The sequence below is a fragment of the Salmo salar genome, chromosome ssa07 (genome assembly GCF_905237065.1).
Source record: "Salmo salar chromosome ssa07, Ssal_v3.1, whole genome shotgun sequence".
NCBI classification, from domain to species: domain Eukaryota; kingdom Metazoa; phylum Chordata; class Actinopteri; order Salmoniformes; family Salmonidae; genus Salmo; species Salmo salar.
In genome coordinates, this window is record NC_059448.1 from 12,143,956 (window position 1) to 12,171,361 (window position 27,406).

Here is a 27,406-nt window from a genome sequence, read left to right on the forward strand (position 1 = left end):
TCGTGGGCACTATGGCGTTGAACGCTGAGCTGTAGTCAATGAACAGCATTCTCACATAGGTGTTCCTTTTGTCCAGGTGGGAAAGGGCAGTCTGGAGTAGGATTGAGATTCCGTCATCTGTGGATCTGTTGGGTGGTATGGTAATTGGAGTGGGTCTAGGGTATCCGGGAGGATGCTGTTGATGTGAACCATGACCAGCATTTCAAAGGTCTTCATGGCTACTGACATGAGTGCTACGGGGCGGTAATAATTTAGGCAGGTTCCCTTCGATTCCTTGGGCACAGGGACTATAGTGGTCTGCTTGAAATATGTAGGTTTTACAGACTCAGTCAGGGAGAGGTTGAAAATGTCAGTGAAGACACTTGCCAGTTGGTCCGCGCATGCTTTGAGCACACGTCCAGGTAATCCATCTGGGCCCATGGCTTTGTGAATGTTGACCTGATTAAAGGTCTTGCTCACATCGGCTACCGAGAGCATTATCACACAGTCATCCAGAACAGCTGGTGCTCTCATGCATGCTTCAGTGTTGCTTGCCTCGAAGTGAGCATAAAAGGCATTTAGCTCGTCTGGTAGGCTCACATCATTGGGCAGCTCGTGTCTGGGTTTCCCTTTGTAGTCCGTAATAGTTTTCAAGCCCTGCCACATCCGAGGAGCGTCAGAGCCGGTGAGTAGGATTCAATTTTAATCCTGTATTGACACTTTACTTGTTTGATGGTTTGTCTGAGTGTATAGCGGGATTTCTTATAAGCATCCGGGTTAGTGTCCCGCTCCTTGAAAGCGGCAGCTCTAACCTTTAGCTCGATGCGGATGTTGCCTGTAACCCATGGCTTCTGGTTGGGATATGTATGTATGGTCACTGTGGGGACGACGTCGTTGATGCACTTATTGAGGAAGCCAATGAGTGAGATGGTATACTCCTCAATGCCATTGGATGAATCCCGGAACATATTCCAGTCTGTGCTAGCAAAACAGTCCTGTAGCATCTGCGTCATCTGACCACTTCCATATTGAGTGAGTCACTGGTACTTCCTGCTTTAGTTTTTGTTTGTACGCAGGAATCAGGAGGATAGAATTATGGGCAGATTTGCCAAATGGAGGAGAGCTTTGTATGCATCTTTGTGCGTAGAGTAAAGGTGGTCTAGAGTTTGTTTTCCTCTGGTTGCATATGTAAAAATGTGGTAAAACTGATTTAAGTTTCCCGCATTAAAGTCCCCGGCCACTAGGAGCGCCACTTGTGGGTGAGCATGTTCTTGTTTGCTTCTGGCCTTATAGAGTTGGTTGAGTGCGGTTTTAGTGCCAGCATCAACTGTGGTGGTAAATAGATGGCTACGAATCATATAGATGAGAACTCTCTGATAGATAGTGGGATCTACAGCTTATCATAGGGTACTCTACTTCAGGCGAGCAATACCTCAAGACTTCTTTAATATTAGAACAGCCCATAGCCGTGGTATATTGGCCATATACCACACCTGCTCGGGCCTTATTAGTATTTTCTAGACAATCAATTTTGTCTGATTATGACAAAGACAACTTAAAAACATCTTTACAGTTAAGTGTGTCAGTGTGTTTACACTGAGGTATATTTGAGTTGCCATTTAGAACAAGAGAATCTAGGCCGTCTTTACCCACTATGTGTCACAGCCATAAAGTAAAGCCCCTCCATGTTTCAGACGCATGTGTCATGACGTTGCCCTCTTTGGACACTGCTAGCACCATCCCCCTACCTCTGCACCATCTCCCTCTGTCTCCTACACCCAGGCAGCTGTGGTCAGAAGAGGTCGTAAATTGCTATGAGGACATTCTCTCCTCATGGCCACAGTATAGAGACAGAGTGGGTTTCATAGAGACAAGGGAATTTCTTCCACCTCACAGAACTGGAGAACCGAACGACATTTATATTCTGTAGAAGGTATAAAAGATCGATGAAGAATCCAGCTACGAACTGGTCCGTTTGGTACAATTTTGTGAAACTCATGAGAGACAATATGGCCACATTACCATAATCATGTTTATACAATAGCCTCAGCTATGAGACTTACATCTAAATGGTTGTATAAAATGAATGAATAAGGATGAAGCTATTTGTGAGACGATGGGATGCTATGTACTGATGTTAATGTGAGAGAGTTGTATTTCTGTTTAAAGTTCCACTAAGTCCTTGGCACGCCCCCAGGCACACAGACAGGACCTGGCGTCATTAGACAGCCTTTTTCTATGTCCCGAATAAAACCCCCACCTAGGTTTTCTATCACCAGACCGAGCTTACCTCAATTACGAGATGGCTAAAGGTTGGAGACCAGCTTACCTCGATAACGAGAGGGCCAAGGTTTGACCATGCATTCCTCTTGCTGAACTTTTAACCATACCATGTGGTTAAACTCTTAGACTATCGATACCGACAGAATAAGAACAAGTCTTTGATATTAATTACTAGTCTGCAGCTAGGAATTCGGTATCATTGAATGCGAAGACCGACAACCGCCGAAACATCTGTCCTATAACGACATTAATGAATGTCACTCTGAACTACTCATTCTAACTACGACAGAGAGAGAGAGGGTGGACAGACTCTCCAACAGAAACAAACTTTTCACAGAGATCTTGACGACACACTGAGCGTAAATATATATATTGATTGCAATTGTTCCCGAATGAGTGAGCGTTCATGTGCAAAGGGCTAGCATTTCAATTGGTATAATTATCAACTCTGTAGTGTCTCCTCAGCTGACGCCCCACTCCCCTTTTGTCTAACAAGCCGCCATGCCGGTTTAGCCCACTAGGGCACATTCCTCTATCATTTCTTTGTAACGATATCTACTGTTTGTTATGCATTTCTATGAATTACTTAGTTAGTAAATAAATGATTTTAAGACAATTGATGTATGGATGACTCATAGTGAAGACTGGGTTCGTACAGATAACCAACAATTTACGACGTTTGGAATGAGACTGGCGTGAGGTAAATAATAATTCATTAATTCAAAGACTAATTGATCAGATATTAAAATATCTGAAAGTTATATTAGGAAAATTATAACTTTGTAATCTGAATATTTTCCTTGGTGCCCTGACTTCCTAGTTAATTACAGTTACATGATTAATCAGGTTAATCGCGTAATAATAATTACAGAGAGTTATTTGATAAATATGTCTTCAGTTTTAATGACGCCAAAGACACGACACATGTTTATGTGTGTGTGTGTGTGTGTGTGTGTGTGTGTGTGTGTGTGTGTGTGTGTGTGTGTGTGTGTGTGTGTGTACCTGCGTGCGTGCGTGTGTGTGTGCGTGCGTGCGTGGTGTGTGAGTGAGTGAGTGAGTGAGTGAGTGAGTGAGTGAGTGAGTGAGTGAGTGAGAGACAGAGAGATAGAGAGAGAGAGAGAGAAACTAGAATATGCATATAATTAGTAGATTTGGATAGAAAACACTCTAAAGTTTCTAAAACTGTTTGAATGGTGTCTGTGAGTATAACAGAACTCATATGGCAGGCCAAAACCTGAGAAGATTCTATACAGGAAGTGCCCTGTCTGACAATTTGTTCTCCTTCTAGGGCATCTCTATCAACAATACAGCATCTCTGCTGTAACATGACATTTTCTAAGGCTTCCATTGGCTCTAGGAAGGCGCCAGAAAGTGGAATGAGAGCTCTGCAGTCTCTGGGCGAAAAACAGCAGGGGTTTTTGTGAGTGGTCCTGCTGAGAACAATGACACTGAGGGGCGCGTGCACGAGACGACTCCATTTTTTTCTTTCAGTGTTTGAATGAACACAACGTCACCCGGTTGGAATATTATCGCTATTTTACGAGAAAAATAGCATAAAAATGTATTTTAAACAGCGTTTGACATGCTTCGAAGTACAGTAATGGAATATTTAGAATTTTTTGGACACGAAATGCGCCGGCACGTCACCCTTCGGATAGTGACTTGAACGCACTAACAAAACGGAGGTATTTGGATATAACTATGGATTATTTCGAACCAAAACAACATTTGTTGTTGAAGTAGAAGTCCTGGGAGTGCATTCTGACGAAGAACAGCAAAGGTAATCCAATTTTTCTTATAGTAAATCTGAGTTTGGTGAGGGCCAAACTTGGTGGGTGTCAAATTAGCTAGCAGTGATGGCCGGGCTATGTACTCAGAATATTGCAAAATGTGCTTTCACCGAAAAGCTATTTTAGAATCTGATACCGCGATTGCATAAAGGAGTTCTGTATCTATAATTCTTAAAATAATTGTTATGTTTTTTGTGAACGTTTATCGTGAGTAATTTAGTAAATTCACCGGAAGTTTGCGGTGGGTATGCTAGCTCTGAACATCACATGCTAATGTAAAAAGCTGGTTTTTGATATAAATATGAACTTGATTGAACAAAACATGCATGTATTGTATAACATAATGTCCTAGGAGTGTCATCTGAAGAAGATCATCAAAGGTTAGTGCTGCATTTAGCTGTGGTTTTGGTTTTTGTGACATATATGCTTGCTTTGAAAATGGCTGTGTGATTATTTTTGGGAGGGTGCTCCCCTGACATAATCTAATGTTTTGCTTTCACTGTAAAGCCTTTTTGAAATCGGACAGTGTGGTTAGATTAACGAGAGTCTTATCTTTAAAATGGTGTAAAATAGTCATATGTTTGAGAAATTTAAGTTATAGCATTTTTGAGGTGTTTGTATTTCGCGCCACGCTATACCATTGGATATTGGTGAGGCGTTCCGCTAGCGGAATGTCTGTCCCTAACAAGTACTGTACATGCACACACACACACACACACACACACCTATACTGTGGGGTTGTGCTCTGTTTGCTAGAAAGACTGAGAGTGAGACCTGACATGTCCAGTCTTAACCAGCTCAGGTTGAGACACACTGTCGGAACGTCTGGAAGAAAGCCTCTGGGGCTGACCGCTGTATGTATGTGTGTGTGTGTGTGTGTGTGTGTGTGTGTGTGTGTGTGTGTGTGTGTGTGTGTGTGTGTGTGTGTGTGTGTGTGCGTGCGTGCGTGCGTGCGTTTAACTATTCTTTTGGGAACCAGCACATGAATAGTAAACGACCAAATATTTCACCAACTGGGGACATTTTGTTAGTCCACATGAGGTCAAATGCTATTTCTATAGGGGTTTAGGGTTAAGGTTAGAATTAGTGTTAGGGTTAGAATTAGGGTTAGGGTTAGGAGCTAGGGTTAGTTTTAGGGTTAGGGGCGAAGGTTTCGGGTTCGGGTTAGGTTTTTGGATTAAGGTTAGGGTAACAGTAAGAGTACGGGTTAGGGTTAGGTTTTTGGATTAAGGTTAGGGTAACAGTAAGAGTACGGGTTAGGGTTAGGTTTTTGGATTAAGGTTAGGGTAACAGTAAGAGTACGGGTTAGGGTTAGGTTTTTGGATTAAGGTTAGGGTAACAGTAAGAGTACGGGTTAGGGTTAGGTTTTTGGATTAAGGTTAGGGTAACAGTAAGAGTACGGGTTAGGGTTAGGTTTTTGGATTAAGGTTAGGGTAACAGTAAGAGTACGGGTTAGGGTTAGGTTTTTGGATTAAGGTTAGGGTAACAGTAAGAGTACGGGTTAGGGTTAGGTTTTTGGATTAAGGTTAGGGTAACAGTAAGAGTACGGGTTAGGGTTAGGTTTTTGGATTAAGGTTAGGGTAACAGTAAGAGTACGGGTTAGGGTTAGGTTTTTGGATTAAGGTTAGGGTAACAGTAAGAGTACGGGTTAGGGTTAGGTTTTTGGATTAAGGTTAGGGTAACAGTAAGAGTACGGGTTAGGGTTAGGTTTTTGGATTAAGGTTAGGGTAACAGTAAGAGTACGGGTTAGGGTTAGGTTTTTGGATTAAAGTTAGGGTAACAGTAAGAGTACGGGTTAGGGTTAGGTTTTTGGATTAAGGTTAGGGTAACAGTAAGAGTACGGGTTCGGGTTAGCGGTAGTGTGTGGGTGCATATGCATCCATGCTGATAGACTGGAAGCCTTAAGAGGCATAATGTACTGCACTGTCCAGATTCTCTAGTAGGAAGCCAGGGAGGTCCCATATGCCTGAGGGCAGGTCCTGTGTCCTCAGGGGGAAAAGAGAAACCATCTGTTGGGTAAGATAACACCACAGTATCAGCAGGGTCCCACCAGACACACAGGATCTATAGTGTCTGGGGCAAAGCAATGGATAGTCCATTACTATTTGTCAAATGGGGGGTTGACACTCGGTGGTCCGTATTCATGAAGCGTCTCAGGGTAACAGTGCTATGCTGTGATGCTTTATGACTACAGACCAGCAACTTTGAATAAGGAAAGAAACTAGAAGAGAATCAGCGGTCGATTCCCACTCTGCATTCCCTCAGAGTAAAATGTGTCCTTGTAGGTGATATTGATTGATGTGCCCTTGTATCAGCACTCACCAAAACCCAATCACACACATGTGCCCCATCTGAGGCAAGTCAAGTTCATTGGAGTGTACGGAAGGAGCCATAGCTCATGTTGTATGTTAAATAGTTAAAATGCATTCATGAGAACAATCAAACATGAAAATGTGAACTATTTGAATGACAATTATGCCTAAATGATGTTCAGCTGACTTCTGGAGCGCCTAACAATTACTTAATTCACAAATGTGAAAAATATCTGCCATACTGGATTTGCTAAAATATTATTGTCATTTATTACCCTTGAGGTATGCCCATATCTCCTTTTCTGTCAAATAAGCAAACGGACCACAAATAATGCATTGCTTTTCCATGCTGAAATATAGAATCCGTAAATGTTTTATTTAGTGAGAGAGAGAGACTAGGAGGGGTGTGATGTTGCTGCGCAAAGGCAATTAAAGTCTTGCCGAAGTCTACCCACACGCGCTCACAATGTAGGAAACGCTCGCTTGAAAACAACAGACTACTACCACACACACTGCTTACCAGTGACTGATATTATTTGTTTCCATCTTCGAAGTGTTGATGGTAATCTGATTAATTGGGGGAATTTGGGCTTTGAGCATGGAGGGCTGCTATCCCCCAGAAAGCGAAAGGATGGAAGCGTGGCTTGATGACCACTTGGAGTTCGCTCATTCCTACTTTGTCAGGAAGGCTACAAGGTAAGCGCGGGGTGAGACTGAAGTCGTAAAAGTGATTCATTGTATTTACGAAACAGGGATAGCTCTGTTTACGATACATCATCGCGGTGCATTCTATTTTAAGCAATTTGGGGGACAATAAATGTGTTCCGTGCATTGAAAGGCACTGGCAGCCTATCTTACCTGCGTGGGTTGTTTGTTTCAACGTAAAATAACATGCTAGCCTACTGTACAAGGTTGGAGATTTAAACTGCGATATGACAAGCTATATTGTAGCCTTTTATGGTATTACGCGCAATGTCCAGCGGTATCCAGCGTCTCTCCACAGCAATTTATTGACATTTATTAATGCGCCGCACAATCGTCTTTACAATCAGTAACCATTCACCAAAATAGCAAAATAATTCAGAGCAGACGTTAAACCATAAACCTGTATTGGGGTGATTCCTTTCCATTGTGTTCCAAACGCGCACAGTGAATTAAAAGTTATCCAAAATGCTTTTTGTTATTTGGTCGTTCCACCTCAAAAAGCACAATCCATTGAGCACAGACGTCAATTCAACATCTATTCCACGTTCAATGTAATTTCATTGAAATTAAGTGGAAACAACGTTGATTCAGCCAGTGTGTGCCTAGTGGGAAGAAAGACAATTTTCAACACCCATCATCTCAGATTGTTCTGAAATCGTTTCTGTAGTTAGTAAGAGATATGATTAGCATTCCTGAAAAAATGTTTTGTTGAAATATTATTTGATCTCTAAGTAATTAAGAGAATTGATTGCACCTAAATTGTCCATTTTAATTTATAGGATTTAGATAATATTCAATAAATATAGTACCCAGCATCTGATTTGGACCAAACTTCTTTCTTCCAATGAGTAAGGCATGAAGGAATATTTGTGTTGTTGTTGTCAAAAGCCACACATCCCATGCCAATCCACCTCAACAACCAGTACACAGTATCAGTTATTTATGTTTGACAAGTAATATGAAGCTGCAGCTTGGATTGTTGCTTCTCCATATCATGTAATATAATCCCTGTGAATCTGGAGATGTTTTGTATTCCCCTGTTCAGTGAAATTAATCCTTGAAATCGCTTGCATTATTTACCGTAAAATATTGTGGAAGTACCTGGTTTTGACCACTAGATGCTGCTACTGCCACCACACTCTTTTATCCATTTTGCTGGTCTCTTGTTTATTAAATATAACACAACATTTACTTTGCAAGTTTGGTTAGAAAACCAATAGATTTGGCACATGAAAACAAATTGTGTCGGCATCCTCACAATTCCTCCATGAAAGCAATGCAGTGTGTCCTTCTCTTATCAACCTAATGTTTCAACCCAACTCTCCTTGAATAGTTCAACAAGTGGAAACTCTCTGTGGAGATCTATCCCTATGATGCAATTCTCATATCAAGACTTTTCCCAAAGGCCCAAAACACTGATGGAGAAATGTACTAGGGATTAAAATGTTTTGACAACCCTAATAGAATTAAATTCCATTGCAAAACACTATATAGTGTATGTTTGGGACTTTTCCCATTGAAGACCATTAGAGACCATAACATTGAGACCATTAATTCTGCTGTAGCCTAATGGTATGCTTGTTCACCAGGAATGGTCTAATAGTAACTAATCCATAATAATGATACAAAAATAAACCACACAATTATTCTTCTTTTTTTCTTCTCCCCATGTTGGTCAATGTCTGGTTAATTTAACATTTCTTTTTTTTATTTCACCTTTATTTAACCAGGTAGGCTAGTTGAGAACAAGTTCTCATTTGCAACTGCGACCTGGCCAAGATAAAGCGTAGCAATTCGACACATACAACAACACAGAGTTACACATGGAATAAACAAAACATACAGTCAATAATACAGTAGAACAAAAGAAAACAAAAAGTCTATATACAGTGAGTGCAAATGAGGTAAATTAAGGCAATAAATAGGCCATGGTGGCGAAGTAATTACAATATAGCAATTAAACACGGGAATGGTAGATGTGCAGAAGATGAATGTGCAAGTAGAGATACTGGGGTGCAAAGGAGCAAGATAAATAAATAAATACAGTATGGGGATGAGGTAGGTAGATAGATGGGCTGTTTACAGATGGGCTATGTACAGGTGTGGTGATCTGTGAGCTGCTCTGACAACTGGTGCTTAAAGCTAGTGAGGGAGATATGAGTCTCCAGCTTCAGAGATTTTTGCAGTTCGTTCCAGTCATTGGCAGCAGAGAACTGGAAGGAAAGGCAGCCAAAGGAGGAATTGGTTTTGGGGGTGACCAGTGAGATATACCTGCTGGAGCGCATGCTACGACTGGGTGCTGCTATGGTGACCAGTGAGCTGAGATAAGGCGGGGCTATACCTAGCAGAGACTTATAGATGACCTGTAGCCAGTGGGTTTGGCGACGAGTATGAAGCGAGGGCCAACCAACGAGAGCGTACAGGTCACAATGGTGGGTAGTGTATGGGGCTTTGGTGACAAAATGGATTGCACTGTGATAGACTGCATCCAGTTTGTTGAGTAGAGTGTTGGAGGCTATTTTATAGATGACATCACCGAAGTCGAGGATCGGTAGGATGGTCAGTTTTACGAGGGTGTGTTTGGCAGCATGAGTGAAGGATGCTTTGTTGCAATATAGGAAGCCGATTCTAGATTTAATTTTTGGATTAGAGATGCTTAATGTGAGTCTGGAAGGAGAGTTTACAGTCTAACAAGACACCCAGGTATTTGTAGTTGTCCACGTATTCTAAGTCAGAGCCGTCCAGAGTAGTGATGCTGGACGGGCGAGCAGGTGCGGGCAGTGATCGATTGAATAGCATGCATTTAGTTTTACCTGCGTTTAAGAGCAGTTGGAGGCCACAGAAGGAGAGTTGTATGGCATTGAAGCTCGTCTGGAGGTTAGTTAACACAGTGTCCAAAGAGGGGCCAGAAGTATACAGAATGGTGTCGTCTCCGTAGAGGTGGATCAGAGAATCACCAGCAGCAAGAGCAACATCATTGATGTATACAGAGAAGAGAGTCGGCCCGAGAATTTAACCCTGTGGCACACCCATAGAGACTGCCAGACGTCCGGACAACAGGCCCTCCGATTTGACACACTGAACTCTATCAGATAAGTAGTTGGTAAACCAGGCGAGGCAATCATTTGAGAAACCAAGGCTGTCGAGTCTGCCAATAAGAATTTGGTGATTGACTGAGTTGAAAGCTTTGGTCAGGTCGATGAATACGGCTGCACAGTAATGTCTCTTATTGATGGCGGTTATGATGTCGTTTAGGACCTTGAGCGTGGCTGAGGTGCACCCATGACCAGCTCTGAAACCAGATTGCATAGCGGAGAAGGTACGGTGGGATTCAAAATGGTCGGTAATCTGTTTGTTAACTTGGCTTTCGAAGACCTTAGAAAGACACGGTAGGATAGATATAGGTCTGTAGCAGTTTGGGTCTAGAGTGTCACCCCCTTTGAAGAGGGGCGATGACCGCGGTTGAATGTTGGTTAATGTTGGTTAATGTCTTGTTAATGTTGGTTAATGTTGGTTAATGTCTTGTTAATGTTGGTTAATGTCTTGTTAATGTTGGTTAATGTTGGTTAATGTCTTGTTAATGTTGGTTAATGTCTTGTTAATGTTGGTTAATGTTGGTTAATGTCTTGTTAATGTTGGTTAATGTCTTGTTAATGTTGGTTAATGTTGGTTAATGTCTTGTTAATGTTGGTTAATGTTGGTTAATGTCTTGTTAATGTTGGTTAATGTCTTGTTAATGTTGGTTAATGTCTGGTTAATGTTGGTTAATGTCTTGTTAATGTTGGTTAATGTCTTGTTAATGTTGGTTAATGTCTGGTTAATGTTGGTTAATGTCTTGTTAATGTTAGTTAATGTTGGTTAATGTCTTGTTAATGTTGGTTAATGTCTTGTTAATGTTGGTTAATGTCTTGTTAATGTTGGTTAATGTCTGGTTAATGTTGGTTAATGTCTTGTTAATGTTGGTTAATGTTGGTTAATGTCTTGTTAATGTTGGTTAATGTCTTGTTAATGTTGGTTAATGTCTTGTTAATGTTGGTTAATATTGGTTAATGTCCTGTTAATGTTGGTTAATGCTGTGTTAATATTGTGTTAATGTTGTGTTAATGTTGTGCTAATGTAATCTTAATAATCTAATCAAATACACCAGTTCCTCAGAGATGGTAAATGTCCTAAATGGTCTTGTTGTACAATGTGTTTTACTGTTTTTAATGTCTTAAAATGGCCCTATAACCTCCTTTGTGTTGTGTATTTGCAGGGAGATGGTGAATGCATGGTTTGCTGAGCGAGTCCATTCCATCCAGCCCTCCTCCTCCTCCTCTTCCTCTCCTCGTCATCCCCCAAAGAAACCCTTCTACCCCAGAGACCCACCCAGCCTTCAGACAGCCCCTGCCTAGCCTCCTCCCTGCCCCCTTCCCTGGGCCTGAACGACAGGCGTTCCCCCTCCCCAGCCCTGCCCCCCAGCCCCGCTCCCAGCACCCCCACCCGCAAGATCTCTGCATCTGAGTTTGACAGGCCGCTGAGGCCCATCGTGGTCAAGGACGCGGAAGGCTCACTAACCTTCCTCTGCGACACCGAACCCGACCGGGGCGACATCCGGACACCCTTCAGAACCCAGCAGGGAGGGGTCGGGGTTGGTATCCCCACAGGGATGATGGGCGAGGTTGGCAGTGCCCGGGGTTTGGACCGCTGTGCCAGACTGTTGGAGCTGGTGAGGGACGTGTCGAGTCACCTGGACGTGACGGCACTGTGCCACAAGATCTTCCTGCACATCAACGAGCTGATCGCCGCCGACCGCTACTCCCTCTTCCTGGTAGGTAATGGCACCTTGGACTACAGTACCCGCAGTGCTCTGTTTGTAGCAGGGCCATTGGGATGAGAGGCAGAAGGATCGGACAGTTGTTAGCATATGTCATGAAACAAACCAAGGATGAAATGAGGAAGGATTAGAAAGGCAAAGTGATCATAAATCTCAAGTATTTCAAGTAGTGATGCACCGATATGACATTTTTGGCCGATACCGATATCCAATATTTTCCTTGCCCCCCCCAAAAAAAACGATAACCGATATTTACAATTTGAGCGGCCTTTTAAGCATTCTAGTACAGTTAAATAGTTAACACACACACATGGACGCAGCGGTCTAAGGCACTGCATCTCAGTGCACGAGGCGTCACTACAGTCCCTGGTTCAAATCCAGGCTGTATCATATCCGGCCGTGGTTGGGAGTCCCATAGGGCGGAGCACAATTGGTCCAGCGTCGTCCGGGTTTGGCCAGGATAGGCCGTCATTGTAAATAAAAATTTGTTCTTAACTGACTTGCCTAGTTAAATAAAGGTTACACACACACCATACTGACCAAAACGTAATTTTTTTGGCATTTACTGTCACGTCCTGACCAGTATAAGGGGTTATTTCTTATTGTAGTTTGGTCAGGATGTGGCAGGGGTGTGTTTGTTTTGTGTTGTCGGGGTTTTTGGGTAGTATTCTATGTTTTGTATTTCTATGTTCTATTTTCTATTTTTTCTATTTCTATGTCTAGTTTATTGTTTTGACCTTCAATTGGAAGCAGCTGTTCCTCGTTGCCTCTAATTGAAGGTCCTATTTAGTAGGGGGGTTTTTCATGGGGTTTTTGTGGGTAGTTATTTCCTGTTTTGTGTTCGTGCACCTGACGGGACTGTTAAGTGTCGTTTTTGTATACGTGTTTCTTTTGTTTTCCTTCTTTAATAAAATAAGAAGATGAGTTTACACGTTCCCGCTGCGTTTTGGTCCAATCCCTACGACACCCGTGACATTTATTTACACTACCGTTCAAAAGTTTGGGGTCACTTAGAAATGTCCTTGTTTTTTAAAGAAAAGCACATTTTTTTTGTCAATTAAAATAACATCAAATTGATCAGAAATACAGTGTATAAATTGTTAATGTGGTAATTGACTATTGTAGCTTCGAATCGGCAATGACACGTTGTGTTAGCTAATCAAAGTTTATCATTTTAAGCTGCTCCAGTTTCAACTGTTCTGCCTGCGGCTATGGAACCCTGACCTGTTCACTGGACCTGCTGTTTTGGACTCTCTCTCTACCGCACCTGCTGTCTCTAACTCTGAATGATCGGCTATGAAAAGCCAACTGACATTTACTCCTGAGGTGCTGACCTGTTGCACCCTCTACAACCACTGTGAATATTATTATCTGACCCAGCTGGTCATCTATGAACGTTTGAACATCTTGGCCATGTTCTGTTATAATCTCCACCCGGCACAGCCAGAAGAGGCCACCCCTCAGAGCCTGGTTCCTCTCTAGGTTATCATAAGGTGAATGCACCAATTTGTAAGTCGCTCTGGATAAGAGCGTCTGCTAAATGACGTAAATGTAAAAATGTAAATGTAGGTTTCTTCCTAGGTTCAGGCCTTTCTAGGGAGTTTTTCCTAGCCACCGTGCTTCCACACCTGCATTGCTTGCTGTTTGGGGTTTTAGGCTGTGTTTCTGTACAGCACTTTGTGACATCGGATCATGTAAAAAGTGCTTTATAAATACATTTGATTGATTGATTGAAAAGGCTAATTGATCATTAGAAAACCCTTTTGCAATTATGTTAGCACAGCTGAAAACTGTTGTTCTGATTAAAGAAGCAATAAAACTGGCCTTCTTTAGTCTAGTTGAGTATCTGGAGCATCAGCATTTGTGGGTTCAATTACAGGCTCAAAATGGCTAGAAACAAAGAACTTTCTTCTGAAACTCGTCAGTCTATTCTTGTTCTGAGAAATGAAGGCTATTCCATGCGGGAAATTGCCAAGAAGCTGAAGATCTCGTACAACGCTGTGTACTACTCCCTTCACAGAACAGCGCAAACTGGCTCTAACATAATAATTTAATGCGTTCATACATTTTGTACGTAGTTATTACACATTGATTACACTATCACTCGTATTTCATATGTCACAACGATTAATCGATATGTATGCTATGATGCTGGTAAAGTTGTCTCGCGCATCTACAGTGCTGGTCATAAAAAAAGCTAGCTAGCTCATGGATGCAAACAATGCTCTTCCCCAAAAACATAGCAAAACGACATAATCTGTTTCAGCAGCTATAGTTAGCTAGCTAACTATATAGCTAGGTGTCATCATCGAAAATAACCCTAATTTATAAGACAGTTCTTATTTGATTAATGGTGGTCGGACCTATCTACGTGAAGCTAGCCACAATAAGGATTAACCACAGTAGTGGACTTTGCGCTTAGCCTTCAAAATAAAAGTATGTCATTGATAGTGATGCAAATGAATACAAATAGTAGAATTATGCCATAATTTAATAGATCATGCTAAACGAGGTTTGAATGTTGTTATATAAAATCAACAAAAGACACTAATTTGTTAATTTGCCAAAAATCTGTTGAAATCACACTGGATGTATTATTCTTTAGAATTGAATTGGGGGCATACTTATTTCACTGTACAGCCTTAACTATGGATTGTGCATCAATGACATGGGGTATCAGTCTACTCAGTGACACCCAGAGAACATTAGCGTCGCTGCTCTTATTGCGGAACTCTGAAACAACTGTGAATTGAGCCACATTTATTGTCAACCTCTGTGTATTGAACACTATTCCTGAGGAAAAACAATACTGTGTGGATGTTTTGGAGTCTGATATCTCTAAGGAGGATGTTGGGAAAAAATATATTGGGTATTGAGTAGACTGATACCCCATTTCATTGATCCCCAATCCTTAGGTAAAGCTGTACAGTGCAATATGAATGTCAATACACACAATAGGCTGACTGGGGAGGTGATTTCACACAGTCCCGCGATAAGAGCTACAACATGAATATTTGCGTAAACTCTTCACAGTTGTGTTCTGTGGGTGTTACCGAGTAGACTGATACCCCATTTCATTGCTTCACATTCCAACCTTGTTTAACATTATCTAGTCTAAATATGGCATGATTCCACCAATTGTAACCTTCTGCATCACTTTCAAAGAGGTACTTTTATTTTAACGACAAACTGCAAATTCCACTATTGTGCCTAATTCTTATTGTGGCAAGCTTCACAACACATAACCTGGTCCGGTCGAGTCTCATTAGCCAGATGAAGCTAGCTGGCTGTTTATGATGTTAGCTTTCGGCAACAGGGTTAAGTAGCTGGCTAGCTATTTATTTTCATGAACTGAAGTTCAATTTCAATAGGAGAACAACAAGTGGATACCTAGCTAACACATACTCAGAAGGATTCCTAAATCATTGAAAAGAATAATGAAAATGACTGCAGTTTCTACTGGTCATTGTTTTCAGGCTGTTTGTATTGGTGCTAGCTAGGTACCAAGCTAAAGCTAGCTAACCCTGAAGTTGCGGTCGAACAAAAAATGCTTTACTACCAACGTAGTATTGTTAACACATCGTTCGTGGCCGGTGTGTGCATGTTTTCAGACTTTTTTGTTCAGCTTTGACAGTGCTACTGATAGTAGTGGTGGCGCTTGGCTTGTACGTGCAAATTCAGAACACACAACATTCTATAACAGAATGGTGTTATTTGACGTGTCAAATTAAAAGATTATTTAACACGTCAAATAGTGTTATTGTCAAATAGTGTAATTTGACATGTATCTTTTTGACATGCAAAGACATAAACGGCGTTCCATAGTATGTCGTGAAGCTAATAGCAGTGACGCTATTAGTGTGTAACTCCAGTAGGGCAACATCTGAAAAATAGCGCACTTGGTAGTGTGTACCGGTGCTCGACCAGTCGTGAAAGCCAACATCACCCACGTCAGAGAACGATTGATTGTCAAGGGAAATGAATTCCCTTATCATGGCGTTAATGTATTTTGCCTTTGAGTTGTCTCGCTGAAATTTGTAATCTTTCAAATGACTGCTCGACTTGTTGACTGCTCGATCCACACAGCAGACATTGTGGGCTAGGTTAGGAATGCTGTGTTGCACGTGTAGCGCAACATTATACGTGGCGTCATTACGTCATCTACCTACGTTATATAGGTATGCACGGTAGCTTTGACATCGATTTTGCACATCGGCGTTAAACTAGACATCGGCTGTATACCGTTGTTGGCATTTTTAGCTAATAACGTCCGATTCCGATATGTTCACCGATATATCGTGCATTCCTAATTTCAAGTATATGATGTTGAATGAAACTGTTGGAAAAGTTGGCTCCCAAGGGGACTTCCTGGTTCTTTTTATGACCTTTTAATCTCTGTCTAATCCATATCTATCTAATTCAACAACCATATCAGGTAGCAATGGTTACATGTCCATGCAAATGGACAACAAAGTGACTTATCATGTCATGCATCATATAGTATCATATCGTAGTATACACTGTGGAGACAACTTTAAGAAGGCTATTGCAGATACACTTCATGTAGAATCTGGATATGTATGACATCACTTCCTTACTGTTCCTTGTCGTGTGACCCCAGGTGGGCGAGGACAGCTCCAACAGGAAGTTCCTGGTGAGCAGGCTATTTGATGTTGCCGAGGGCTCCACCCTGGAGGAGGTGTCCAACAGCTGCATCCGTCTGGAGTGGAACAAGGGCATTGTGGGTCACGTGGCGGCCACGGGCCAGCCCCTTAACATCAAGAATGCCTACGAGGTGAGACGCTTTTTATTTCTCTATGTTTGATGGCCTCCATCTCTTTTGTCCTTTGGAATGGTTAATTTTACAGTCCTATTACAGCTGGTACTTACTAAGATGTTATGTGGAAAGAGGTTGTACTTATGAACTGTACCAAGTAAATATGGGACTGTAAAATACAGAGTAATCCTCCTTTGACCTCCTTTCTGCGGCCTCCCTTGTTTTTCTGCTGAGTGTCAGATAACATGGACACCCTGGTGGGGTTTGCGTATGTAAGGTTATGATGATGAATATAATGAGGAGGTTGGTGTGTGTGTGTGTGTTTGCCTGCGTGTGTGTGCATGTGTGTGTGTTTTGAATCAGGCCAGTATTTGTGTTGGGGAGTCTGGGTCTTTGCTGACAGAGTGCAGGACCTGAGAGTGATTGGCCAAGCATAAACCACAAAGAGGAATGGAGAGAGGGAGGGAGGAAGGGAAAGAAAAATCCTTGTCAGTTGACCTTCTTTCACTTATAGAGAGAGAGAGAGGGATAAAGAGAGAGAGAGAGAAGGGGGAGGGAGGGTGGGTAGACAGAAACAGAGAGGGATAGAGAGAAAAACAGAGAGGGATAGAGAGAAACAGAGAGATAGAGCGAGAGAGGGCGAGAGAGAGAGATAGAAACAGAGATGGTAGAGAAACAGAGAGGGAGAGAGAGAGAAACAGAGAGGGAGAGAGATAGAGAGAGAGAGAAACTGGTGGTGGGCTTGTAAATTCTGAGATTAAACAGGAAGTTGCATGTCAAAGTTCATCACTGGACTGAAGGACACCCATACGCAAGGGGACATTCTGAATTGGGTAAAAATCCATCCTCTCCTCAACTCCTCCATCTTCCTTTCCTCTGTGACCTGGAAACCAATAAATGTTTTTTTAATTTCATTTATTGTTATTTTTATTTTATTTTATTTCTTTATTTCACCTTTATTTAACCAGGTAGGCTAGTTGAGAACAAGTTCTCATTTGCAACTGCGACCTGGCCAAGATAAACCATAGCAATTCAACACATACAACAACACAGAGTTACACATGGAATAAACAAAACATACAGTCAATAATACAGTAGAACAAAATTATCTATAATGATTGTAGGTCGTTCTATCAGTCTATAATGATTGTAGGTCGTACTATCAGCCTATAATGATCTATAATGATTGTAGGTCGTACTATCAGTCTATAATGATCTATAATGATTGTAGGTCATAGTATCAGTCTTAAATGATTGTAGGTTCTACTATCAGTCTATAATGATCTATAATGATTGTAGGTCGTACTATCAGTCTGTAATGATCTATAATGATTGTAGGTTCTACTATCAGTCTATAATGATTGTAGGTCATACTATCAGTCTATAATGATCTATAATGATTGTAGGTTGTACCATCAGTCTATAATGATTGTAGGTCGTTCTATCAGTCTATAATGATAGTACGACCTACAATCAGTCTATAACGATCTATAATGATTGTAGGTTCTCCTATCAGTCTATAATGATTGTAGGTCATACTATCAGTCTATAATGATTGTAGGTCGTACTATCAGTCTATAATGATTGTAGGTCGTACTATCAGTCTATAATGATATATAATGATTGTAGGTCGTACTATCAGTCTATAATGATTGTAGGTTGTACTATCAGTCTATAATGACTGTAGGTCTTACTATCAGTCTATAATGATTGTAGGTTGTACTATCAGTCTATAATGACTGTAGGTTGTACTATCAGTCTATAATGATTGTAGGTCATACTATCAGTCTATAATGATTGTAGGTTGTACTATCAGTCTATAATGATTGTAGGTTATACTATCAGTCTATAATGACTCTAGGTCTTACTATCAGTCTATAATGATTGTAGGTTGTACTATCAGTCTATAATGACTGTAGGTCGTACTATCAGTCTATAATGATTGTAGGTCGTACTATCAGTCTATAATGATCCATAATGATTGTAGGTTCTGCTATCAGTCTATAATGATTGTAGGTCGTACTATCAGTCTATAATGATCTATAATGATTGTAGGTTGTACTATCAGTCTATAATGATTGTAGGTCGTACTATCAGTCTATAATGACTGTAGGTCGTACTATCAGTCTATAATGATTGTAGGTCGTACTATCAGTCTATAAAGATTGTAGGTTGTACTATCAGTCTATAATTATCTATAATGATTGTAGGTCGTACTATCAGTCTATAATGATTGTAGGTCGTACTATCAGTCTATAATGATTGTAGGTCATACTATCAGTCTATAATGATCTATAATGATTGTAGGTCGTACTATCAGTCTGTAATGATCTATAATGATTGTAGGTTGTACTATCAGTCTATAATGATTGTAGGTCATACTATCAGTCTATAATGATCTATAATGATTGTAGTTTGTACTATCAGTCTATAATGATTGTAGGTCGTACTATCAGTCTATAATGATCTATAATGATTGTAGGTCGTACTATCAGTCTATAATGATCTATAATGATGGTAGGTTGTACTATCAGTCTATAATGATTGTAGGTCGTACTATCAGTCTATAATGATTGTAGGTTGTACTATCAGTCTATAATGATTGTAGGTCGTACTATCAGTCTATAATGATTGTAGGTTGTGCTATCAGTCTATAATGATTGTAGGTCGTACTATCAGTCTATAATGATTGTAGGTCGTACTATCAGTCTATAATGACTGTAGGTCGTACTATCAGTCTATAATGATCTATAATGATTGTAGGCCATACTATCAGTCTATAATGATATTTAATGATTGTAGGTTCTGCTATCAATCTATAATGATTGTAGGTCGTACTATCAGTCTATAATGATTGTAGGTCGTACTATCAGTCTATAATGATCTATAATGATTGTAGGTCATACTATCAGTCTATAATGATATATAATGATTGTAGGTCATACTATCGGTCTATAATGATATATAATGATTGTAGGTTGTACTATCAGTCTATAATTATCTATAATGATTGTAGGTCGTACTATCAGTCTATAATGATTTTAGGTCGTACTATCAGTCTATAATGATATATAATGATTGTAGGTCGTACTATCAGTCTATAATGATCTATAATGATTGTAGGTCGTACTATCGGTCTATAATGATCTATAATGATTGTAGGTTGTACTATCAGTCTATAATGATCTATAATGATTGTAGGTCATACTATCAGTCTATAATGATCTGTAATGATTGTAGGTTGTGCTATCAGTCTATAATGATTGTAGGTCGTACTATCAGTCTATAATGATTGTAGGTCGTACTATCAGTCTATAATGATCTATAATGATTGTAGGTCGTACTATCAGTCTATAATGATCTATAATGATTGTAGGTCATACTATCAGTCTATAATGATCTGTAATGATTGTAGGTTGTGCTATCAGTCTATAATGATTGTAGGTCGTACTATCAGTCTATAATGATCTATAATGATTGTAGGTCGTACTATCAGTCTCGGCCCAGTTACAATGCCTTGACTCCTGAAGAACAGGCTGGATTTTAACCGATGACCCCCATTGTGATGTTACCGCACTGGGCCCACAACTTGAGCGCAGATTTTCATTTCTGCTGACTGCAGATTTCCATGATTCTCTTTGTGTGTGCTATAGGCGGCCATTGTTTTCCGTTTCTATCTAACTGTCTTTATTCTCAGACACAATTAGACCATGCCAGTACATATACAGTACATACCTCCGGTCCTGTGTGCGCAGTTCGTGAGCCCTCTCACTAGGAGATGGAATCTTCCCTGTGGACTACCCAGTAGGTTCCCAGCTGTGTCAATTGGTGGAGAGGGAGATGAAAGCTGGTGGATGGGACCATCTGTAGGGATGATAGGATGTGTCATGTGAATAGCTTACACATTGACACACACACATATACATGCGCACTCACGCACACTCACTCACACACGCACACGCGTGCACCCACGCACGCACGCACGCACGCACGCACGCACGCATACACACCCACGCACCACACACACACACACACACACACACACACACACACACACACACACACACACACACACACACACACACACACACACACACACACACACACACAGTCAGACGCCCTGTAGTGGAATTATGTCTTTGAAAGAGAAAGCAGATGTTTGAGAGAGAGATGGAAGGACAACGAGAGAGAGAGAAAGGCAGTGTGCCAAATTCTCTAGAACGACGTTGGAGGTGGCTTATGGTAGAGAAATTAGGAACAATTCTCTGGAAACAGCTCTGGTGGACATTGCTGCAGTCAGCATGCCAACTGCATACTCCCTCAAAACGTGAGACATCTGTGGCATTGTGTTGTGTGACAAAACTGCACATTTTAGAATTCCCTTTTATTGTCCCCAGCACAAGGTGCACTTGTGTAATTATAATGCTGTTTAATCAGATTGTTGATATGCCACACCTGTCAAGTAGATGGATCTTGGCAAAGGAGAAATGCTCACCAGCAGGGATGAAAACAAAGTTGTGCAAAATATTTGAAAGGAATAAGCTTTTTGTGCGTATGAAACATTTCTGGGATCTTTTATTTCAGCTCATGAAACATGGGACCAGCACTTTACAGGTTGCGTTTATATTTGTATTTTTGTTCAGTGTATTTAGCACATACCGTTTAGTAAAAAGTATGCAGTATGCCTCGGCCACAACGCAGTAGGGGCTCCTGATTGTCTGAGTAGGAGGGGCGGGGCCAAGTGCAGATGGATTTTTACAAATTCAACAGACATGCATCTCATTAACCAGCCTGATAATATCTCATTTTCAATTCTATATATTTGTCTAAACTCTGAATAGAATATGAATGGAGTTATAGGCCTACGCTGGCTGGTTATAGGCAGACTATGACATTAGACCTATACCGTAGTAGACCTTATGGCCCATCTATCCTATTTAAAAAGGAAACAGATAAATTGTTTCCATTTAAACATATTTCTTCATGAAATCAAAGTGCTGTAACATGTATAAATGAAATCAAATAGCCTAGTACACACATCACAACTTTTTAAATGTCAAAAGGCTATTGCACAGGAAAGCGTGGACAGTCAGGTGCATGGTAAATTCACAACTGCTGGACAGTAACATAATAAACGAAGACAATTCATATGTTCAAATCAAAAGACCTGATTAACATGACATCACTATCGCAGCCACATCCGAGTCCCCGGTGCCGACACATTCACAAATCAAAAAATGGTTTAGTATTTAGTTTAAAAGCTCTGACGAAGGCCAGAGCAAGAAACACTTTTCAATGAGAAACCAGAAATCCACTTTGGGTAAAAAAATAAATCAAATGTTTACGACTTTAAAAGACCTTCAAACATGTAGCCTACGAGACTAATGATAATTTTAAGGAGAACAAGGGCCTATCACCCACAGCCCACCTCTTCCAATGCATTGTAGAACAGGGTGAATCGAATTCTAGTAGATGAAGAGCCGAAATCAGTAGAACATCCTGGCATTTAAACCATACTCGATTTTTGAAACGTCGCATACTGTTAAACATTGTATTTTCACATACTGAGAATGCGTCATATGTGATTGCGTTGTTTCCCGCTATTCATTGATTTTGCTAGCTCATCCCACATATCTAATTGATCAGCTGTTGTCAAAGCGGAAATTTATATGACATCTGTGCATTTAAAGTATACTTGATTTAAACAATGTTGCATACTATAAAACATATTTTTTTTCACATACTCAAACAGCCTGCTATTTGGGATGCAAGTCTGGGTATTCGGACACGTCCAGTGTGTATAATGTATTGTCTTAGTGTGTGTGTGTGTGTGTGTGTTTGTGCGTGTGCATGTGCCTGTGTTGTAAGACAGAATGTATAATTTCTTCTCGTAGTGTGTGTTCTTTCCTCGGTATGTTTTAGTGGGTAGAGCAGTTTTACTATTGCAGATAGATTGAAGCTTCCATCAATGTAATTGTCTGCATCATTTCCAATCCCAAATATATATTGTTTTGTAAATAAATATATAAACTGGGTGGTTCGAGCCCTGAATGCTGATTGGCTGGCAGGCGTGGTATATCAGAACATATACCATGGGTATGACAAAACATTTCTTTTTACTGCTCTAATTACTTTGGTAACCAGTTTATAATAGCAGTAAGGCACCTCTGGGGTTTGTATATATGCCAATATACCACAGCTAAGGGCTGTATCCAGGCACTCTGCGTTGCGTCATGCATAAGAACAGCCCTTAACCTGGTATATTGGCCATATACCACACCCCCTCGTGCCTTATTACGCAAATATACATACACACATATATATATATATATATATATATATATCAGTATGTGTTCTTACTTATACGTGTATACGTTTGTCTAATCACATTTCATGTCATGTGACATCACGTCGTTTACCTTACCCCTGGTTAGCTGCTACAAAATCATTCGATTGCCGGCCAACAGTGTTCTGACTAATGACAATTACTTTATTGGTGATATTTCTAACACTTGATTCTGATGAAGTGTTTTCCTCAACAGGGGCCTAGACTGGAGCAGAGAGAGGGAGAGAGAAATAGATCAATTAGAAGAGGCAGAGTGAGAAAGAGACAAAAAGAGAGAGAGAGTAACTTCTCTTTAACGCATCTGTATCCAATTAGTTTGTTAATCTGGAACGGACAAGGAGGAAGGAGGGGTGTGTGTCCATGTATGTGCGTCCATGTGTGTGTGTGTGTGTGTGTGCTACCAAAACAAACCACCAGCTGGGTCCATAGAACCTGATACGGGACCAGTGTTATGTTTGTAGAAACAGACAGCTTTCAGGAAGTGCATCTGCGTGCGTCACTCTGCGTAGTGGTAGCTCCTTCCTAGGGAGACCCCTAGCGCTCTGATTGGCTCGTTAAGCCCCAGTTAGGGCGGTTGGGATGGCGTTCAAATCTAAACTGGGATCAAAATTCCCCTCTGGATGGTTGGAGTGGCGCAGCCCTCTGTAGGGAAAGAGATTGGCAACCTCAGGCCAGACCCATTACAGGGGAAGCGTTCTTATCAATACCCATAAAGTGTTGTCTTTACAACGTGGTGACTTTTAGTTAAACCATATCTGTCATCGCTGGAAGAACTGACTCCAAGATAGAACTGTTACCAAAAGCCATTATTAGCAAAAACAAAACTTTATCTTGTTAAAATATCATCAGACATATAAATGACTTTATAATTCAAATAACCAAAGCAGGTTATTATTTTAAGGAGTGTGCTTCCACAGATTTGGTCTGGTTCTGCCCATCATATTGTCCGTCTCTACATTAGTCATCGAGATTTTGGCCTGTAATCAAAAAGTGTCTCAGAGTAGGAGTGTTGATCTAAGATACAGTAAAACTCTGTTTAGAAATCAGTATAATATGTATTGTTTAGTTGTTAAATGTGTCAGTGTTTGTTACAGATGTAGGATCTTAATTTTATTGTAGTGTATTCAAGGTTTAAAAAGGCTTCTAATGTTTAAAACCTGATTTGCCCTAATGAAAAATGTATCACTCCCTACTGAAATGTCCATCAGTTATAATCCACATAATAATCCACATTTCCGGTTGCTGCAGGATTATTTTCCTGCTGTAGCAAACTGGCTCGAATTTAGATTAAGTTCAAAATGAAGTTCAAATCCCAGGTGAGGACATGTTGAATATGAATTACTGTATAAATGAACATGCACAATGTCATCATGTATGTCAACATGTGTCAGTTATTAAGTTGAGAACATTGTATGTTAGAAGCAGCGTGTGTGTAACAAGTTCCACAGCCTTTTTTTAGGTAAAATGCCCAAATAATCATTTCTAGTTGAATTAACATATGAGACAATTTGAACAAACACATAACTTTAAGTTGACTGAATTTTTGCCTGTGTTTTGTCAAGTTGGAGCCAAGTTTGGGCCAACGTTATTTGTTTTGTTCAGGCAACACTTCGATCGATAAGTAAAAAAAAAGGCAAAACAGTTTCTTAATAATAATTAGTTGAAACAATTAGATTTAGTTTTACAGTGTAGTGCAATATATAGGGAATAGGGTGCCATTTGGGACTCGGACGCTGTCTAACCCAATAGGGAACCAGATCAGGGGTCTCACAGTAAAGGGAAAATGTGGTGGTTATTCCTTTATGTCGACTCCATTGTCTAAAATGTCCATGTGTTTTTGGGGCCGTGTTCACAAAGTGTCTCAGAGCATTTGAAATCATAATGAATAAGAGAGGGGGGGGACCTGATCCTGGATCAGCACTCTTACTTAGAGATGCTTTGTGAGTACAGGCCTGGTAATGTTAAATTACATTGTAGTTCATAGTGTTCATATCTCTTCCACAGGACCCCAGGTTCAATGCAGAGGTGGATCAGATCACAGGCTATAAGACGCAGAGTATCCTGTGTATGCCCATCAAGAACCACAGAGAAGAGGTAAGACACAATACAGTGGATACAAGATACAGTACTCAGCTACTCAGAACGAATTATAGAGAGCAGGTAATACACCATAGACAAGTGAACACCTTTCAGCTCTTCAACGCTAACATATAGAGGGGATTACAGACCATAGATATCTCACAACACTAGCTACATACTGAGACTAAAAGGTGCCATCTAGAATTTAAAACTGATATTCTGCTGTCCTCATAGGAGAACACTTTGAAGGACCCTTTTTGGATCCAGGTAGATCCCTTTTAGGGGTCAACACGGAAATAGCCGGAGAACCCTTTTGGAACCCTTTTTTCTAAGAGTGTAGATTGTACCCATATTGAACAATTTCAAGATGCACATGGAGTTCTTTTCAGAGTTTACAATTGAGCAATTGTGGTCAAAGAGAAATAATTTAATCTAATTGGTTTTATTCTGTGTTCTGTTCTTTGTAGTTGTGCCTGCGTTTTGATGGATGCTTTCCCTGCTCTCTTCCCCCTCTCCTCTCTCTTCCCCTTCTCCTCTCTCTTCTACCTCTCCTCTCTCTTCCCCTTCTCCTCTCTCTTCCCCTTCTCCTCTCTCTTCCCCCTCTCCTCTCTCTTCCCCCTCTCCTCTCTCTTCCCCCTCTCATCTCTCTTCCCCCTCTCCTCTCTCTTCCCCTTCTCCTCTCTCTTCCCCTTCTCCTCTCTCTTCCCCCTCTCCTCTCTCTTCCCCTTCTCCTCTCTCTTCTACCTCTCCTCTCTCTTCCCCTTCTCCTCTCTCTTCCCCCTCTCCTCTCTCTTCCCCTTCTCCTCTCTCTTCTACCTCTCCTCTCTCTTCCCCTTCTCCTCTCTCTTCCCCCTCTCCTCTCTCTTCCCCCTCTCCTCTCTCTTCCCCCTCTCCTCTCTCTTCCCCCTCTCATCTCTCTTCCCCCTCTCCTCTCTCTTCACCCTCTCCTCTCTCTTCCCCCTCTCATCTCTCTTCCCCCCTCTCCTCTCTCTTCCCCCTCTCCTCTCTCTTCCCCTCTCCTCTCTCTTCCCCCTCTCATCTCTCTTCCCCCCTCTCCTTCCTCTTCCCCCTCTCATCTCTCTTCCCCCTCTCCTCTTTCTTCCCCCCTCTCCTCTTTCTTCCCCCTCTCCTCTCTCTTCCCCCTCTCCTCTCTCGTCCCCTCCTCTCTCTTCCCCCTCTCCTCTCTCTTCCCCCCTCTCCTCTCTCTTCCCCCTCTCCTCTCTCTTCCCCCTCTCCTCTCTCTTTCCCCCTCTCCTCTCTCTTCCCCCTCTCATCTCTCTTCCCCCTCTCCTCTCTCTTCCCCCTCTCCTCTCTCTTCCCCCTCTCCTCTCTCTTCCCCCCTCTCATCTCTCTTCCCCCTCTCCTTCCTCTTCCCCCTCTCCTCTCTCTTCCCCCTCTCCTCTCTCTTCCCCCTCTCCTTCCTCTTCCCCCCTCTCCTCTCTCTTCCCCCTCTCCTCTCTCTTCCCCCTCTCCTTCCTCTTCCCCCTCTCCTCTCTCTTCCCCCTCTCCTCTCTCTTCCCCCTCTCATCTCTCTTCCCCCTCTCCTTCCTCTTCCCCCTCTCCTCTCAATTTCTCCTCTCTCTTCCCCTTCCCCTCTCTTTCACCTCCCAGGTGGTAGGAGTGGCACAGGCGATCAACAAGAAGTGTGGAGAGAATGCGACTTTCACTGAGCAAGATGAAAAGGTACTGGGAGAAAGACACTGTACTCCTTGAAAAAAAGTTCCTCATAGAACCAAAAAGGGTTATATGCTTGCTTCATAAATGGAACCTCTAAAAGTTCTATACAGAACCCTTTTATATGGTTCTTTGATCAGAACCCCAAGGGAACCCCACTGAACCAAAATTGGTTCCATATAGAACCCTGTATGGTGCCATGTATGAACTATGGCTGCTAATAATAAATTAGAATACATATTTTTGGCTAAGAATATTATATAATAAACAATTAAATAATGGACAAAAGAATGCCAGGCACACCGGTTTGTGTCAAGAATTGCAATGCTGCTGGGTTTTTCACACTCAACAGTTTCCTGGGTGTATCAAGAATGGTCCACCACCTAAAGGACATCCAGCCAACTTGGCACAACTGTGGGAAGCATTGGAGTCCAAGTCGTGCATTCTAAGAGCATCAAGTCCAAGTCGTGCATTCTAAGAGCATCAAGTCGTGCATTCTAAGAACAAGTAAAGTCGAGTCGAGTTACAAGTTTTTTCAAGTCTTAAGTCAAGATTTGGCAGTGATTACAGCTGTGATTCTTTCTGGGTAAGTCTCTAAGAGCTTTGCACACCTGGATTGTACAATATTTGCACATTATTATTTGT

At 41.3% G+C, this 27,406-nt stretch overlaps 1 protein-coding gene and 1 long non-coding RNA gene across 4 annotated transcripts in view; one reads left to right on the forward strand and one right to left on the reverse strand.

Annotated features, from left to right (window-relative positions):
- LOC106608572 (cGMP-specific 3',5'-cyclic phosphodiesterase) overlaps positions 1-27,406 on the forward strand; it is a 150,288-nt gene that overhangs the window by 18,723 nt on the left and 104,159 nt on the right. For 2 of the 3 annotated variants that reach the window (XM_045721511.1, XM_045721510.1), the window contains exons 2-5: positions 11,325-11,879; positions 16,507-16,680; positions 25,013-25,102; positions 26,699-26,770. In XM_045721511.1, coding sequence (XP_045577467.1) covers positions 11,718-11,879; positions 16,507-16,680; positions 25,013-25,102; positions 26,699-26,770 — 498 coding nt within the window. In that variant the 5' untranslated portion in view covers positions 11,325-11,717. Of the gene's footprint in view, positions 1-6,739; positions 7,061-11,324; positions 11,880-16,506; positions 16,681-25,012; positions 25,103-26,698; positions 26,771-27,406 lie in introns of those variants that run through there. The other variant, XM_045721512.1, reaches the window with a different exon arrangement.
- The window catches only part of LOC106608574 (uncharacterized), a 73,660-nt gene continuing 62,959 nt past the window's right edge, over positions 16,706-27,406 (reverse strand). The window contains exons 2-3 of the long non-coding RNA XR_001329542.2: positions 20,398-20,526; positions 16,706-17,545 (exon numbers count right to left, since the gene is read on the reverse strand). This is a non-coding gene — a long non-coding RNA (uncharacterized lncRNA). The remainder of the gene's footprint in view (positions 17,546-20,397; positions 20,527-27,406) is intronic.